We start from the raw sequence: 15526 nt of genomic DNA, 5'->3' as shown, positions 1-15526 counted from the left end.
TGGGCGCCTGGGTGGCTCAGTTGGTTAAGCGACTGCCTTCAGCTCAGGTCATGATCCCCAGGGTCCTGGGATCGAGTCCCACATCGGGCTCCCGGCTCAGCGGGGAGCCTGCTTCTCCCTCTGACCCTCTCCCCTCTCATGCTGTTTCTCTCCTGCTCACTCTCTAATAAATAAATAAATAATCTTTAAAAAAAAAAAAGAAAAAGAAAAAGAAAAAAATACAGCATCAAGAGTGCTGCCATGAGACGACAGGATTTGGGGAACCCAAAGGAAGCCCCCACCGGTCTGGGGGATGTGGGAAGGCTCATCATGAGAGGGGGTGTCTTCCATGAGATCCAGAGGACGAGTAAGTTAGCTAGGTAGAGCAGACTCAGGGAAGAGAAGAGCATTCCAGAGAAGGAAGAGAATGTGTGAAGGCTCTGAAGTAAGAGGAAACATGATAAAGATGGAACATCCGAGTAGGATCTTATTTCTGAATCGAGAGTGGGAGGTGTGGAGAGGTGAGAGGTGAGGCTGGAGGGGTCTGCAAGGGCAAGATTGTGAATGAGCTCTTCAGCCATGGCCTTTGTCCTAAGGGTACTGGGGAGCCATGGAGGGCTCTGAGCATGGGAGGGATAGTGTCAAGTTTGTACTTAGGGAGCCGCTCTGGCTGCTGTGTGGAGGATTTGACACCGGGATGGGAAGACCCTGAGGGATCCTGTGGCCATGGGGTTTGGATGGGGAGAATATCAAAGGATACCTAGGAGGGGATGAGGCCAGGATTTTCCTCCTTTCCCGGAGTGTCCCAACTAGAGACTCTTTGCGTCCTTCTTTCCAGTAGTTCACGTTAATTTAAATAAGACAAAGACTCAGCCCTTGGTTAGCATGGAAAACTCAACAGCCATTTCGTTTGTTTCCTTCACGTTTGTGGGAGGAGGGCCAAGTGCCAATGACCTCCTTCTGGCTTTAGGAGGGAACTCTGAAAGTGTCTCTACTTTGGAGAATACATGGATGTAAATTTAAATATTGCAACAGGGCCATTTGCTCTTCAGTAAGGAAGTCCATCAGAATGGTAAAGTTTTTGGAAGCGTGGGGCTATGTTCACAGGACACAGCAACAATTTGGGAAGCCTGGATGCGTTATGAGGCTCCTTGGTGAGAGCTCGCTTTTGCAAGGGCAGGGGGTTTGTTTTTTATTTTGATGTTGTTTTGCTTTGGGTTTCTCCCCTCCATGCTGTGAACTACAGTCTGCCTGCTTGGCAGCTAAGGAGGAAAAGGGAACATCTTGCCGAGATTCCTTTCAACTGTGGGTTAGAAGAGCCTTTGTTCTCCAGGCTATAACCTAGAATTCTGTTAGTTAGAATCAAGAAGGGGTAGGGGGGAAGGGGTAAAGCTTCCAGTGTGGAAGCAGGGCGGGCAGAACAGGAAAACTCGGCAGTGGAGGGTGGGTGCTGGATGTTTGGCTTTGCACACAGACGGCCCTGATCGAGTGGACATCACCAGAGGGGCAGCGTCCGGAGTGGTCAGCACCATCAAGGCGGAGCTCAACTCCATCCTGACCCTGCAGTGTCAGGCGGAGTCCCAGCCGGGCGCCAGGTTTCACTGGACCCTTGAACACTCCACCACTGTGTATATGGGCAAGCACTTAATCATCGGGGCCCTGACCTGGGAACACCAGGGCATCTACAACTGCACGGCCTCCAACCCGCTGACCCACCTGGCCCGCTCTGCCTCCGTCCTGGTCAGAGTGGTAGGTAAGTGCCTCAGTGTCCCTTCCCCTGGGGTCCAAACGGCTTTCCCTGATGCCAGCCTCACTATCTAGTCTTCTAGTGTGACAACAAGTGTACTGTGTGGGGCGGGTTCCCAATCTGGAGCTGCCGAATCCCAGCCTGTAATGCTTGGGAGCTAGAACCTCTCCTTCCTAGCTGTGTGCCCTGGAAAACCCTCCAGGCTGCTCGGAGCCTCAGGTTTTTGTTTTTTTTTTTACCTGGAAATGGGGGTTGTGATGCCTTACCTTCCAGAGTTGTTTAGAAGCACAGTGAGTCAGGGAGATAGTCAATGAGCGAAGGAGTGAACTGGTAGGAATTATATTAATTATAGGAATTATATATATTTTAAAGATTCTATTTGAGAGAGCGAGAAAGAGAGAGAGAGAGCACAAGCAAGCAGGGGGAAGGGCAAAGGGAGAGGGAGAAGTAGACTTCCCGCTGAGCAGGGAGCCTGACATGGGGCTCGATCCCGGGACCCTGAGATCATTACCCGAGCTGAAGGCAGATGCTTAACTGACTGAGCCACCCAGGTGCCCCTAATTATAGGAATTATATTAGTAACAGCTTGGTGTGACTGGCAGCGAGTCCCTGTATTTCTATCTTGAGTTATTGAGAGGGCAGCACGGTGTCGCTATTAGCCAGAGTTTTGTATCCCAGCTCTAATGCTTATTGGCTGTGTGATCTTGGGCATGTTGCTTAACCTCTCTGGACCTCTGATTCCTTGTGGGTAAAAAAAGTAATAGTTGTGCTTATATCATAGGGTCATTAAAAATTAACCAACATTTGTAAGGTTTTTTTTTTTTAAAGATTTTATTTATTTATTTGAGAGAGAGAATGAGAGAGAGAGCACATGGGGGGGGTCAGAGGGAGAAGCAGACCCCCTGCCGAGCAAGGAGCCTGATATGGGGCTCGATCCCGGGACTCCAGGATCATGACCTGAGCCGAAGGCAGTCGCTTAACCAACTGAGCCACCCAGGCGCCCCCATTTGTAAGGTTTTAATGGCAGTGCCGGGCATATTGTGTTTATTAAACAAATAAAATTATTCTTTATTGAGCCTATGCTGAATGCCCGAAACAAACCTTTCCACATACAGTATCAGCAAACACTTCTTGGGTGCCCACTGCCAGCCAGCTCTGAGTGAGGCCTCCTGGCATCTCTGTTGTGTAGGAGAGACTGAGACCCGTCCTAGGGTTTGAAACCAGGCTGGCCTCCTCAGGAGTCCTGTTCTTAGTTGTCACCGAGGGGAGGACCCTAGGCACATTCCCAAACTACCTAATTTAATCTTCAAAACAACTCTGGTCTCGTTAAGACCATTTGATGAATGGAGAAACAGAGGCTCAGAGGAGGAAGCAGTGAATACGGTTGATGGTCATGGGGGTGTTGTAGGATTTGAACGAGATCATGTATGATGGGCTCTTGGAGCTTAGAGCTTGGTGGATGGCAGCTTCTATCATCATCGTCATCATCAGATCATATCCTGGTCTTTTATCAAGTACTGACTCTGTGTCAGGCATGGTGCTCTTACTCCTATGTGGGATCTCACTTAATGCCCTCAAAGCCTATAGGGTTATGAATGGCTATGCTTGTTTGACATAGAAAGAAATGAAGGCTCAAAGAATGAAACTAAGAACCCCCAACACATCCTGGAGGCCCCCTCCTGCCCCTCCAAATCAGAGAGCTCCTTCCTCTCACCCCTGATCCTCATGGCTGCCTTCCTAATCCCTGTGGCTGGACTTCACCCCTTTGGGAAGGCTTCTGGGCAGAAGCTGGATGGGAAAACACAGGCCCATGTTAATGATTACAGCTGCTATTTATTAATCAATCACCTGTGGTGTGTGCAGCATGAACATTCACGATCTCATTTCATCTTCACATCATCATAGTGTGGTGGGTACCATTTCCCTCACTTTACAGATGAGGAAATCAGACTCAGAAGGGGATGTCGCTTGTCCGTGGTCCCAGGGCCCCAGAGAGTCAAAGGTGACTCGGGTATGAAAATGAGGAGGAAAATGGGGGAAAGCCAGGTTTCTGGTTTTCAAAGCCCTTTCCTCTGAAAGCCATATTTGATCCATTATCCCAAGCAGTATTGTCATCCCACCAACATTTACTGATCGCTTTCCATGGGTCTAAATATTGTCCTATCTTGAGCATGTTGAACATTCCATATTTTGAACACGAATACTCTTACGCTGAATCTTTTCAGCAACCACTATTATCCCTGTCTTACAGAGGAGACAACTGAAGCACAGAGAGGTTAAGTAGCATGGTCAAAGTCACACAGCTGAGATATGAATAGGCCATTTGACAACAGAAATGATGCTATTAATACCACAAAATGCTGCCTCCTGGTGACTGGAAAACACATGTTCATCAAGTGACAGTAAAGATAAAGCCACAGCTTGGGAATGGGGACAGGGGCAGGCATGAGGGTGTGTCAGACTAGGGTCCTGACTCTTTCTCCTTGCCCAGGTCCCAGGTCATCCCTGTCTGCAAGAGTCATTGCTGGCATTGCTCTGGGGATCTTGACTGTCATTGCCCTATCCACAGGGCTGGGCTATTTCCTCTACAACAGAAATGCCAGACGGTAAAGCTGGGAATGGGGTAAGGGACGTGGCCTGCAGGGGGCCTGCCTGGCCGAAGTGTTGCTGACCATGGTGCTGAGCTGTGCCTGTAGCAACTGGGGAACTCAGGGGGGTTGGGACAATGCCCAAGAATGGATGTGGGAGATGGGTAGGGCCTGTGAAGATGGCAAGGACTGGAGGCAGAGGAATGAGGGATTTGGGGTTTCAGGTTCTCAAGGAAAAAAGCAGAGGACCCCATCCAGGAGGGAGCAACACCCACCTCTGCGGAGGGGCCCCATGCAGAGTCCTGTTCCAGTAAGTGACCTCATAGCTGATGCCCAGGGCAGCAGTGGGGGTTGGGGAAGGGGCTGATCCTGGGAGCCTGGGCCTCTGCTCCCAGCTTTGCCACCAGTGATCATGGATGAGATTGGAGCCGAGAACTCTGAGGAGTTCTGCCTGTTCCAACAGCCACCGCAAAAAATAGGGAAAAAATAGATTGCCATTCTCTCCTTCCTCACCCTCGGAAAACTTTGCTAGTTGATTGCTGTAGGAAGAGAGAATCAATCACAACACTCATCCCTGCTGAACCCAAAGTCAGCCTTATAACCCACCTCAGCACAGTGCTTCATGCATGCTCTACTGATGGATGGGAGCTGACAAGGCAAAATGAAAACATTTTTGACATCTCTGGGCTAGGATTCTGGAAGGATACCCTCCCCCCCGGAAATGGAAGCCCTAGAGACTGTCCAATCCAGCTCAGTTTTGCAGAGAGGAAATCCACACCCAGGAAGGAGAAAGGATAAACTCCACACTACAGAGGGCCCACTGGGGCTAGGTCTTAGATTTCTGTCCTCATCCATCTTATCAAACAGCCTTATCTAATGCAGAACTAGATTTCCAGGATATTTCCAGGTCAGGGTCACTAGAGATGTAATGGGGAGTCCTGGGGAGGAAGGAAGGAAGGTAGGTTTCTGCCACTACCTTTCTGGGGATAGGCGTGACCTGGAGAAACAGCCCCTTCCCTCACATCTCTTCCTAACTCCAGCCCCAGGCTGGCATTCCCTTTCTCTAGACTGTCCAAGGCCCATATATGCCAACTTACCTGAACCTCAAGGACAGGCTGGAGCCAAAAAGGTGAGCAGTGCTCCAGAGGGACTCTTCCTGCTCCCCTGACTATCTGGTCCTTCCCCAGCCCAGCAGGGCCGTTCCAGTCCCACCTCTTGGGTTGGGGAGTGAGGCGTGTTCTCTTGAGGATACCCAGTGTTAGTTTTAGTCTCTCTGCACCTCCTCCCCTGCCTTCTCTGGAGATCCCAAGATCCTCCCTGGCTTTCCATCTCTTCTCCTTGTTTTCTTGCCCTTCAACAATGCCTTGAGCTCCTCTGGGAATCAGGAGGGATGTAACTGCCTCTGAGGCCAAAACTGTTTCTGAGAATTTCTGGGAATGGTCCCCATCCCAAGCCCATGACCTCTTCACTACTTTCTTTTCCCCCAGGTGCTGCCACCAGACCCCTCAGAGCAGTTTTATGAGGTATGTTGGCCCTGCTGGGTTTGATTTTAAAAAGCTGCAGTGGGAATACAATCAGAACGTTGTGTTTGACAAGTCTGAGAAACCATCCTGTATAAATCTTCATTGTACATTGCAAGGCCAGGGATGAGGAGAAAGTGGCCCAAGGCCTCAGAGGCAGCTGGATCAGATTCTAGGTCTCTGGCTCCTACTGTGTTCCTTTTACCTCCAGGGCTCTGAATTGGCTTGTAAACGAGATGGCACTAGCTAGCACATGCTGGGTGCAAAGGATGTTTTGGGGTGGAGGTTGCAAAGATAGCCAGGTGAAATGACAGAATTCTAGAGCAGGGCTTGGCTCTGGATCCTAAACTTACATCCACTTCTGATTCTTTGTAAGGACTTAGTGAAACCTATTCCTCTCGGGGATTACTGAAGATTGCAGGCTGGCACTTTCTGTAATTTTAAGGCAATCTGTTCCCGTGGTCCCTAACCGATCTCTCCATTCACCTGCAGAAGGATCCACCATCAGCAAACTCCAGGAACTATTATCATGGCCCCAGAAAACCAATGCCCAAAGTTGCATTGGATCCATTGGCCCCCACTCTACCAAAAGGAAACCCAGAGTCAAGCTATGAGGTAATTTTATGCCACCCTGAATCTTTGGACAGGTTGAGAGCTGTCACCAACCTGCTTCTTCCTCCTTGCTGAAAAGTCTGTAGGATAAACTATCAAGAGAATTTTCCCTTCATTATTTTTCAGTTCCATTCCTTTCATTCCATCCTATCCTGTTCTACTTCATTTCATTCGGTTCCTTTCCAGTCCACTCGATTTTACTCTGTTCCATGTTTCCATCACACTTATTTTCACCCCACCTGTTAGAAGGTGGAGGAGGGGCAGGAATGTATCCCCCAAATTGAGAAGGCACTCTGAGACCAGAGAACAAATTGCTGCAGTGCAGCAATTCTCCATAAAGTCCTGATCTTAGCCAACAGAATTTATAGAGTGAATTCACAGGGTCTAACGCTTAACAGACCTCTTGCCACCACCTGTACACCAGAAGAAACTATGTTATCTCTACCAGTTATCTGAACAACTTTAGGGAAGACCAGAACAAGCCTTCCCCTATTCGGTGGGGGCATACCCTCACCTGCAAGGGGCCTGGAACACGTAGCCCCCTGCAAGGTCATCTCACAGACTTGAACAAGATGGAGTCAGTATTGTGGGCACTCTTACACCACCCATTTCCTTTCTATCCATTTCACTTTACTCCATTTTTTTTTTTTTGAGAACATCCCCAAGAGCTTGAGCGGGGGAGGGGCAGAGGGAGAGAATCTCCAGCAGACACCCCCCAGCACTGCTGGGTGCAGAGCCCAACGCGGGGCTCAATCTCACAGCCCTGAGATCACCACCTGAACGGAAACCAAGAGTTGGACACTCAACTGACTGAGCCACCCAAGCTTTACTCCATTTTTTCCCCCACTTTATTCCAACCATTTGCTTGCCATACTATTTACGTCCATTCCACTCCATCCCTCCACACTCCATTTCTTTTGTTTCTTTCCATAAAATTCCTTCTTTTCCTCTTGTGTCATCCCATTCCATTCCTTTCCATCTCTTCCTTATGTCTGTTCTATTCTTTCCCACTCATTTCTATTGCATTTTCTTCATTTTTATTTTTTCCCTTTAACTCCCCTTGGTTCATCCCTTCCATCCTACACATTCTGGCTCCCCCCATCCCACTCCTTTCTGTTCAGTATCCCTGTTTACACAGTGCCATACACCTGGCTTTCATTTCATTCCAGAGCATTCCCTTTCTTCTCCCTCCATACAGTACCTCCCCACTCTCTTCCTTTCCCTTCCACTTCTTTCCTTCTTCTCCCTCCATTTCCTTTCCATTGTGCCTCCCTCTTCTGCTCAATTCTATTCACTGTTTCCCATGCCCATCCATTCTGTCCTCTTCCACTCCTCCTCCATCGGATCCCATCCCATGCTCCCTTCCTTCTCTCCCGTCATATTCCCTTCCACAGCCCGTGCTACTTTCCTTCCCATTTAGCTCCCTGCTTTCTGGTCCTCTCCTTCCGTTCCTTCCCTTCCATGCCACTGCATGAGCTGCATTCAACTCCATCTCTTCATCCTAGATTCTGCAGCGCTCCAGTTTCATTCCTGTATTGCCATTCCTGAACTCCCAGTTGCCCTTTGTCATATTACTTTTTTGTCACTTGCCTTCTTTTCCTCTCCTCGGATGCCTTCCCCTGACATTCTTGTCCATTCAGTTCTAATCCTATGCTCCATGTCATTCCTCTCCTTTCCACACCAGCTTATTTTACTTCATTCTTTTCCTTTTCATTCCTTTCCACTATTATTTTTCTATTTATTATTTTTTAAAGATTTTATTTATTTATTTGAGAGAGAGAGAGAAAGTGAGCACGAGCAGGGGGGGAGGGTCAGATGGAGAGGGAGAAGCAGACCCCCTGCTGAGCAGGGAGCCCGACTTGGGACTTGATCCCAGGACCCCAGGATTATGACCTGAGCCAAAGGCAGATGCTTAACCGACTGAGCCACCCAGGCACCCCCGATTTTTCTATTTATTCCATTTCTTTCATTTACATTTTTTCGGACCCTTTGCCATTTATTCCTTTCCTCTCCCTGACTTCAGTTTCTGTTCCATATTTTATTTCTCTCCATTCCCACCCCTTTCAGTGCATTGATAACCATCTATCCCTTTTGATTTGTTTCCTTTTCTAATTTTTTTTCCATATTTACCTCTCTGCATTTCTCCCATGGGGGACTTGAGGCGATTCACAGCAAGCTTATATACCGCCCTATATAATGGTGCTAAATTACAAATAGGAACCACAATTAGGAAAATACTTTTAATAATAGCAGCAAGTCAAGGCATGGATAAGAAAGTTAATCTGCTGGACCTACAATAGTATCTGTCCCTATATTTCTCATTTGTCTTTGACTTTCCTGGTAGTCAAATTAAAAAAAAAAAAAGCATCATCAGTTTTATCACGCAAAAGGAAGAAAGCTATTAGCTCATTCAGGTAAATGGGAAGCTGAGCTTCCCGCTGGAAGTTGAGATAACTCAGGTAATGGCTTCCTGGTTCTAAGGATTAGTGAAGTTATTTCAGAAAACACAAGTGATAACTTCCACGTTCAGAACTAGTCAGATTACTCCATGCCCAGGGATGGACTTTAGACAGTATCCTCTGAAGGAGTCAGTGACCATTCAGACTTTTAGGAGGCAAAAGAGGGAGGCCAGGACAGATTTGGAAAAGAGAAAGTTTAGAGACACAGAACTCCAATAATTTAGTGTCTGAAGTCCTGCCTTTCAGTAGAGAAACAAATGTGTTCCCTGTTCTTCCGGAGGGCAGACCAGTTACTGTGGAGGGTATATTGGAGGGTGGCTGGCGGTAGCCTAATTGACAGATGAACCATCCTCAAAAGGCGTGAATGTCTTATATATCATAGTCAGGGATTTTAAACATTATCTTTTTTTAAAGTAGGCTCCACACCCAATGTGGGGCTTGAACTCATGACCCCAAGATCAAGAGTCTCATGCTCTACCAACTAAGCCAGCCAGGCGCCTCCATAGTCAGGGATTTTAATAAAAGGACAAACCCTCTGAAAGTAATTGAGAGAACACTGGGGAATCTCAGATAACTCAATTTCAGAAATGATGTGTGGGTGTCCAAGGACTGGAATGTTATCAGGAAGCTTTTCTCTCTTATGCAGTTGCTCATCATTGCTGAGCAATGAATTTGCTCCATTGTTCTCAGTCCAGATTGAATTCCTATGCAAGCTTCCTGGTCACTATTCCTCTATAACTTCAAATTACATGTAACACCATCCTCTTTTACTATTTAAGAGTTTCCAGGTTCAAATTCTACAGAGGAGAATCAGACTGGCTCAGGCCACCGTATGGATTGTGTTTAGGCTTGTCAGCTCTTCAGTCAGCTATGAACTGGTACAATCAGCCTTTTAGGTCCCTCTCTTCATCAGGGTCTGGGGAGGAGAGCTACATTTGTTCCCTTTTATCAATAAAGCAAAAGCTCTTCCTAGAAGTCTCACTTAAGGAAATTCCTCTTCTATCTCCTTGGCCAGAATTCTGTCACATGGTATTCCTTGTTGCAAAGAGAGAGTGAGGTATTATGTTTCCTAGCCTTGTCAATAGAAGTAGACAAGGGATAAGATATGGGGAAGAGTGTTGGGTCACCAAACTGAATGTGTGCTACATTCTGGAGGGATGAGAAGGAACAAACCTTGGAAAGGATATGGAGTGGAGCATTCCAAGTCGAGGGACATTAAGTGAAAAGGCTCGGAGGTGGGTGTGTTATAATCTGTTGCTGCATAACAAATTACCACAAATGTAGCAGCTTAGCACAGCATATGTTACTGTCTCAAAGGTTCTGTCCGGAGTCCAAGCACCGCTTAGATGGGCCTTCTGCAAGGCTGTAATCAAGCTGTTGGCCCAGGCTCAGGTCTCATCTGAGGCTTGACTGGGGAAGGAGCCACTTCCAAGCTCACGTGGTTATCTGGCAGCCTTCAGTTCCTTGCAGGCTGTCATAACAAGGGCCTCAGGTTCTTATTGGCTGTCAGCTGGAGGCTGCCTTCAGTCCTTTGCCATGTGGCCCTCTCCATAGGCAGCTCACACCATTGCATCTTACTTTTTCAAAGCCAAGACAGAAGTTGCAATCTTACGTAACAGAATCAATACCTGCCATCATGCACATCCTGCCATTTTGCCATATTCTACTGGTTAGGTGCAAGTCACAGGTCTTGCCCTCAAGGGAAGGGGATGACATAAGGGCATGAATACCAGGAGGTGAGGATTATGGGGGACACTTTAGAGTGTGTCCTCTGTGGTAAGGAAGCATATGGGCCATTATAGGAACACAGAGGTGCCAACATGACTGAAGTGCAGTGATATAGGAGAAAGATCTTTGGAATTTCCAAGGATGGAGAACAGTGCCAGAGTACCTGGGCCTTGGACTAAATATAGCAAGTAGACCAGAAAGGCCTGCCCAGAAAATGGAACTCATCTTTTCTCTTTGTGTAACAGGTGCTTGTGAATCCAGAACACAGCATTTACTGCCAAATCAACCCCTGAGTCTAACGGAAGCAGACTTCCTTTCTCCAGAAATCCTGGAGGAATCATGCTCAATCACATATTCAGTGAAATTTGTTGGGTGCCTGTTATATTCCAGCCATTCTCTTTGTAGACCTTGTGACATTCTGTTTTAATGTGTTTTTCAAGCTCTGGACCCTAGCTCCCACCAAATCTTGGGCTTTTGATTCATGTTTCTTTAAAAGCAATAAAGACAGGGAGAAAGTGACCCAGAATTAGCGGGCCAAGGTTCGAGACCCAGCAGCTGCAGATGCTATAGCTGTATCACAAGGATGGGCAAACACTGGGGATGGACACAGCAGCCGGGTGTGGGGGTGTGAGCCAGCCAGAGATGAGCAGGGGATGTATACAGGGGCCAGTCTTTTCAAAGCATGGCAGAGGATGAGAGACAAGGAGCTATTAAGAGAAGATGACAGGAAAAAACAGAATGACATGAGAGACTGAGGCACCTGGGGGAGGAGCAGATGCAAGATGCTTAGAATCCCAAGGGATTTGCGGGTGGAGGTGGTGAGAGTCAGATTTGGTGAAGACAGAGTGAGGAGTCAAGGACTCCTTTCTGGCCAGAGCACCTGGATGACTGGCTGGCCACTTTCTGAGGCAACGATGAGGGAGGAGCACATTCGGGATAAAGAAGGAAAATCAAGAATTTGCTTTAGGCATGTCAAAAATAGATTAGCTGGAGAATAAAACAGGCAGTTGTTCATAAATGTCTAGATAGAACAGGGTGGGAGAGATAAACATCTGGGAGTTGTTGGTGGGGTTTAAAGTTATGAGGCTGTAGGAGATCTTGTGTCAGGGTTCTCCAAGACCAGCCTCAGGCTCAATGATTTGCTAGAAGGATTCAAAGGACCCAGAAGTTGTTATACTCATGGTTGTGGTTTATTATAGCAAAAAGAGAGAGAATAAAGTCAGCAAAGGGAAAGGTGCATGGGGTGAAGTCTGGAGGACACTACACGCAAACTTCCAGCATCCTTTCTCAGTAGAGTCACCGGAGAATTCCCCAGCAATGATGTATGACAACACTTTTGAAGGGTTGCCAACCTGGGAAGCTCACCCTGAACCTGAGTGTTCAGGGTTTTTATAGGAAGTCAGTCACATGGGCATATACTGTAAGACTGATCTGTCACTGAAGCTCCAGACCCCTATAGAAGAAAAGTTGGTGTTCACCATAGAGTATGTTGTTTGTATAAACTATGGACAAGCTGGTACAGCATGGCTCAAGGCCTCAGGCCTGCAAAAACCCTTTATCAGATAGAACATTACAAGAGCTCAGTTCCTAGAAGCTAACCAAGAGCTAGTCATGGAAATAGGCCCTTCTTGGGTTTGAATACCCTACACCTGTTGAGTTAACCCGTTCCCCTACAGATTGCAAAGAAAGTGGATAAAGACAGAGAAGACTAGGGGCTAATAACTAAGCCTTGGGTCCCTCCAATGTTTATAGTTTGAGAAGAGGCTTGAGCAAAGGAAAAGGACTGTCTTTTTTCCTCCCCACTGCCAAGAACCTGCCATCCCCCAGTATCCCAGGGACAGGTTATACTCCCCCTCTAGTGACTCTTGCCTTTATCATCCAGCATTTAGAGCAAATGGATTCATGACCTTCTTGTTTCTCAGTACGTGTTGTGTCCTCACCCAAATCCTGGCCAATAGAACCTCAATATGAAACTTGGCTGATAGAGAAACCAGCGGGTTTGATGAGCATCTCCCTAGAATGAGTTCCTGTTCCTCAGTAGTAACTCTTCTGAAGTCTCTGTAACATTCAGGTTAGGTCAGGATTTGGGTGCTCCTGGAAGTAAAACTTACCATCTTGTTCATTTTGAAAGAAGAAGAAAAGAAGAGCAAACAAAAGGCGAAGTCAGTTTTAAATCATATATTACTAATGTGTTAATGTCTGAATATCTTACATTTAAAAAAAATGGAAAAAGTACAGAAAAAAGGGGAAGATGAGCTCATGGTCAAAGCATCCCATCATGATTTTGTCATATTTGCATACTGAATCTGTAGATCATTCTGCAATATTTTACATCTTTACAACACAGCTTGTATGGCAATTCTATGTCTTTTATGTCTCTCATTGGGGTTTTGAAGATTTCTTCTTATGCTTCCTTTTTTTTTTGCTTCTCTTATGAATAAATATAAACTGTCCTGTCTTGTTTGCAAACTTAGTATTGCTTATGTAGAGGAAAGATATTGATAGGTGGGCAAGGGGCAATATAATGTAAGAGTTAAGATCATGAACTCTAGCATCAGACTTCTTGGACTCAATCCCAGCTCTGCCCTCACAATACAATCCAGGGTAAGTTACTTAACACCTCTGGGCCTCAATGTCATCTTCCGTAAAATGGAAATAACAGTCCAACCTTGTATGAATTACTATGAGGACTAAGTGAGAAACGTTTATAAGGATGTTACAGCAGTACCTGGCACAGAGTGGTACATAAATATTTACCATTATCTGCTTCACATTCGATGCCTTTCTAGCCTCTCTTTGATGTTCACTTCTTTTAGTTAATTCTCTTGGGTCTTGTGGTTTGTAATCATATCTGCTAATCATAGTAATTTTGCGTTCTCTGTGCCTAACGGTATGACGCTTATCTTTTTTTGAGAGAGAGAGAGCATCCTAGTGGGTGGGGAGGGGCAGAGGGAGAGAGAGGATCTCCACTGGGCGTGGAGCCAGATCTGAGGCTGGATCCCATGACCCTGAGATCAAGACCTGAGCTGAAATCAAGAGTTGGATGCTCAACCGACTGAGCCACCCAGGTGCCCCATGATGCATATCTATTTTGTACTGAAGTTTTGTTTTTAAAACCAGTCCCTGTTTTTCGAGCACATACTGAAACACTTACAGATGAAATGAAATAATGTGTAGGATTTGCTTCAAAACCACTGGAGGAGGAGGACACTGGAAAGCACAGGTGGGGCTAGAGATGAGAAAAGATCCAGTGGAAAATTAAGTTGCATGACAGGCCAAAGGGGGTGCCCTTTAACTAGTCTCTCTACTTTCATGCTAGAAATTTATGTAACAAAAAGTTAAAAAAACCCAGTAAGTTGCCTACTTCAATTTAAAAAACAACTATATTTAACCCTCAACGTTAGAGGGATGCCCATTAAAAAGAGAACACAAGCAAGAATGTCACTTCTACTGATACTGTTGTGAAAATGATAGCCGACACAATCCAAATGCAAGGAAATATCTGGTTAAAAATATTGGCAAGGAAGAGATGAAATAATTATCTGTAGATGATTGTCTCACTAGAAAAGCCAAGAGTATCAAAGGAAATACTGTAAGAATTCCTAACATTTCGGGGGCGCCAGGGTGGCTCAGTCAGTTAAGCATCTACCTTCAGCTCAGGTCATGACCTTGGGGTCCAGGGATCGAGCCCCGTGTTGGGCTCTCTGCTAAGCAGGGAGTCTGCCTCTCTCTCTCTCTCACTTTCTCGCACGCGCGTGTGCACGTGCATGCTCTCAAATAAGTAAAAATCTTTAAAAAAATAAAAAATGAACCACAATAACCAATCATAAGAAATTTGGGGGGTAGAGATTACATTTCAAATAGCAATAATTTGTTGTTAAAAGTTAGAAGTTATGTGAAGAAAACTACAGGAGTATTTTGACAGCAATAAAAAAGAAAACCTTTAAAATGCCATATTTTCATACAGCAGGGCTCCAATTATCAGCTTCTCCCTGGTGGGGCGGAAATAAACATCACTGTTTTCTCACAGGGTGATTGCACCAATTAACGAGATGTTAAGGTGTTTAACAAAGGGCCAAGAACCTTTATTCAAAACCAAGTATTTACTGAGCATCTATTATGTGCCAGGTACCCTAGGATGCTGGGGATACGGCACTGATCAAGGTGGATACAAATCCTTTCCTTCATGGAGTTGAGAGTCTAGTGGTGAAATCAGGTAACAGACCAAATAAATACCTACAACATATGATTGTTAGTGAAAAGTTCTCTAGAGAATAAAGATGAGGGAAGCAGGGAGTACGTGGGGAGTGAAGGGTTTGTTTGCGAGTTTACAACGGTTGATGGGGGAATGCCTTATGACAAAGTGACATCTGCCTAAAGACTAGATGGCTGGAATCCAGGGGAATCCTCAAAGTAAGAGCCTGCCGGCCAGCATGAACAACACATGCAAAGGTCCCGAGGTGGGAGCCTAAGGGAGTTGCTGGAGAAGGTGGAAAGGCCAGCGTGGCTGGAACTGAGAGAGAAAAATGGTCAGGAGATGAGGCAAAAAGCGAAGGGGAGGGATAGAGAACAGATCCTTAAAGCCTTATAGGCAGAGAAAGAACTCAATTTAAAAAAAAAAAAAAAGGGATTCTTGCTATTTTACTATCATGAGCTACAAAAACATATCAGCAAGTCAGATACTTGAAGGACTTGACAGGAGCTCCCTGGACTGTGTAGCGGGCTTGTAGCCACTATCTTTGGGCTCGAGGACCAAAAAGGAAACTGCGCGCGCGAAGCGTCTGACAGCAGCGGGCGCCCGGGAGGGGTCCCCGCCCTTTCATCGGATCCCGTTTCCACGGCCGCTCCTGGGCGTCCAGTCGGTCCCAGGCCAGCCTTTCCCAAGTTAGCCAC

The 15526-nt window shown here is 46.4% G+C and overlaps 1 protein-coding gene across 1 annotated transcript in view; it reads left to right on the top strand.

Moving 5' to 3' along the window:
- CEACAM20 (CEA cell adhesion molecule 20) overlaps positions 1-13092 on the top strand; it is a 35158-nt gene extending 22066 nt beyond the window's left edge. The window contains exons 2-8 of the mRNA XM_081807902.1: positions 1454-1732; positions 4218-4332; positions 4539-4624; positions 5355-5443; positions 5802-5837; positions 6327-6449; positions 10879-13092. Coding sequence (XP_081664028.1) covers positions 1454-1732; positions 4218-4332; positions 4539-4624; positions 5355-5443; positions 5802-5837; positions 6327-6449; positions 10879-10926 — 776 coding nt within the window. The 3' untranslated portion in view covers positions 10927-13092. The remainder of the gene's footprint in view (positions 1-1453; positions 1733-4217; positions 4333-4538; positions 4625-5354; positions 5444-5801; positions 5838-6326; positions 6450-10878) is intronic.
- Positions 13093-15526: the final 2434 nt, after the last annotated feature.

This window comes from Leptonychotes weddellii, chromosome 16 (assembly GCF_054177405.1).
Source record: "Leptonychotes weddellii isolate Sample4059 chromosome 16, ASM5417740v2, whole genome shotgun sequence".
Taxonomy (NCBI): Eukaryota; Metazoa; Chordata; class Mammalia; order Carnivora; family Phocidae; genus Leptonychotes; species Leptonychotes weddellii.
This window is presented reverse-complemented; position numbering and strand designations above follow the sequence as displayed.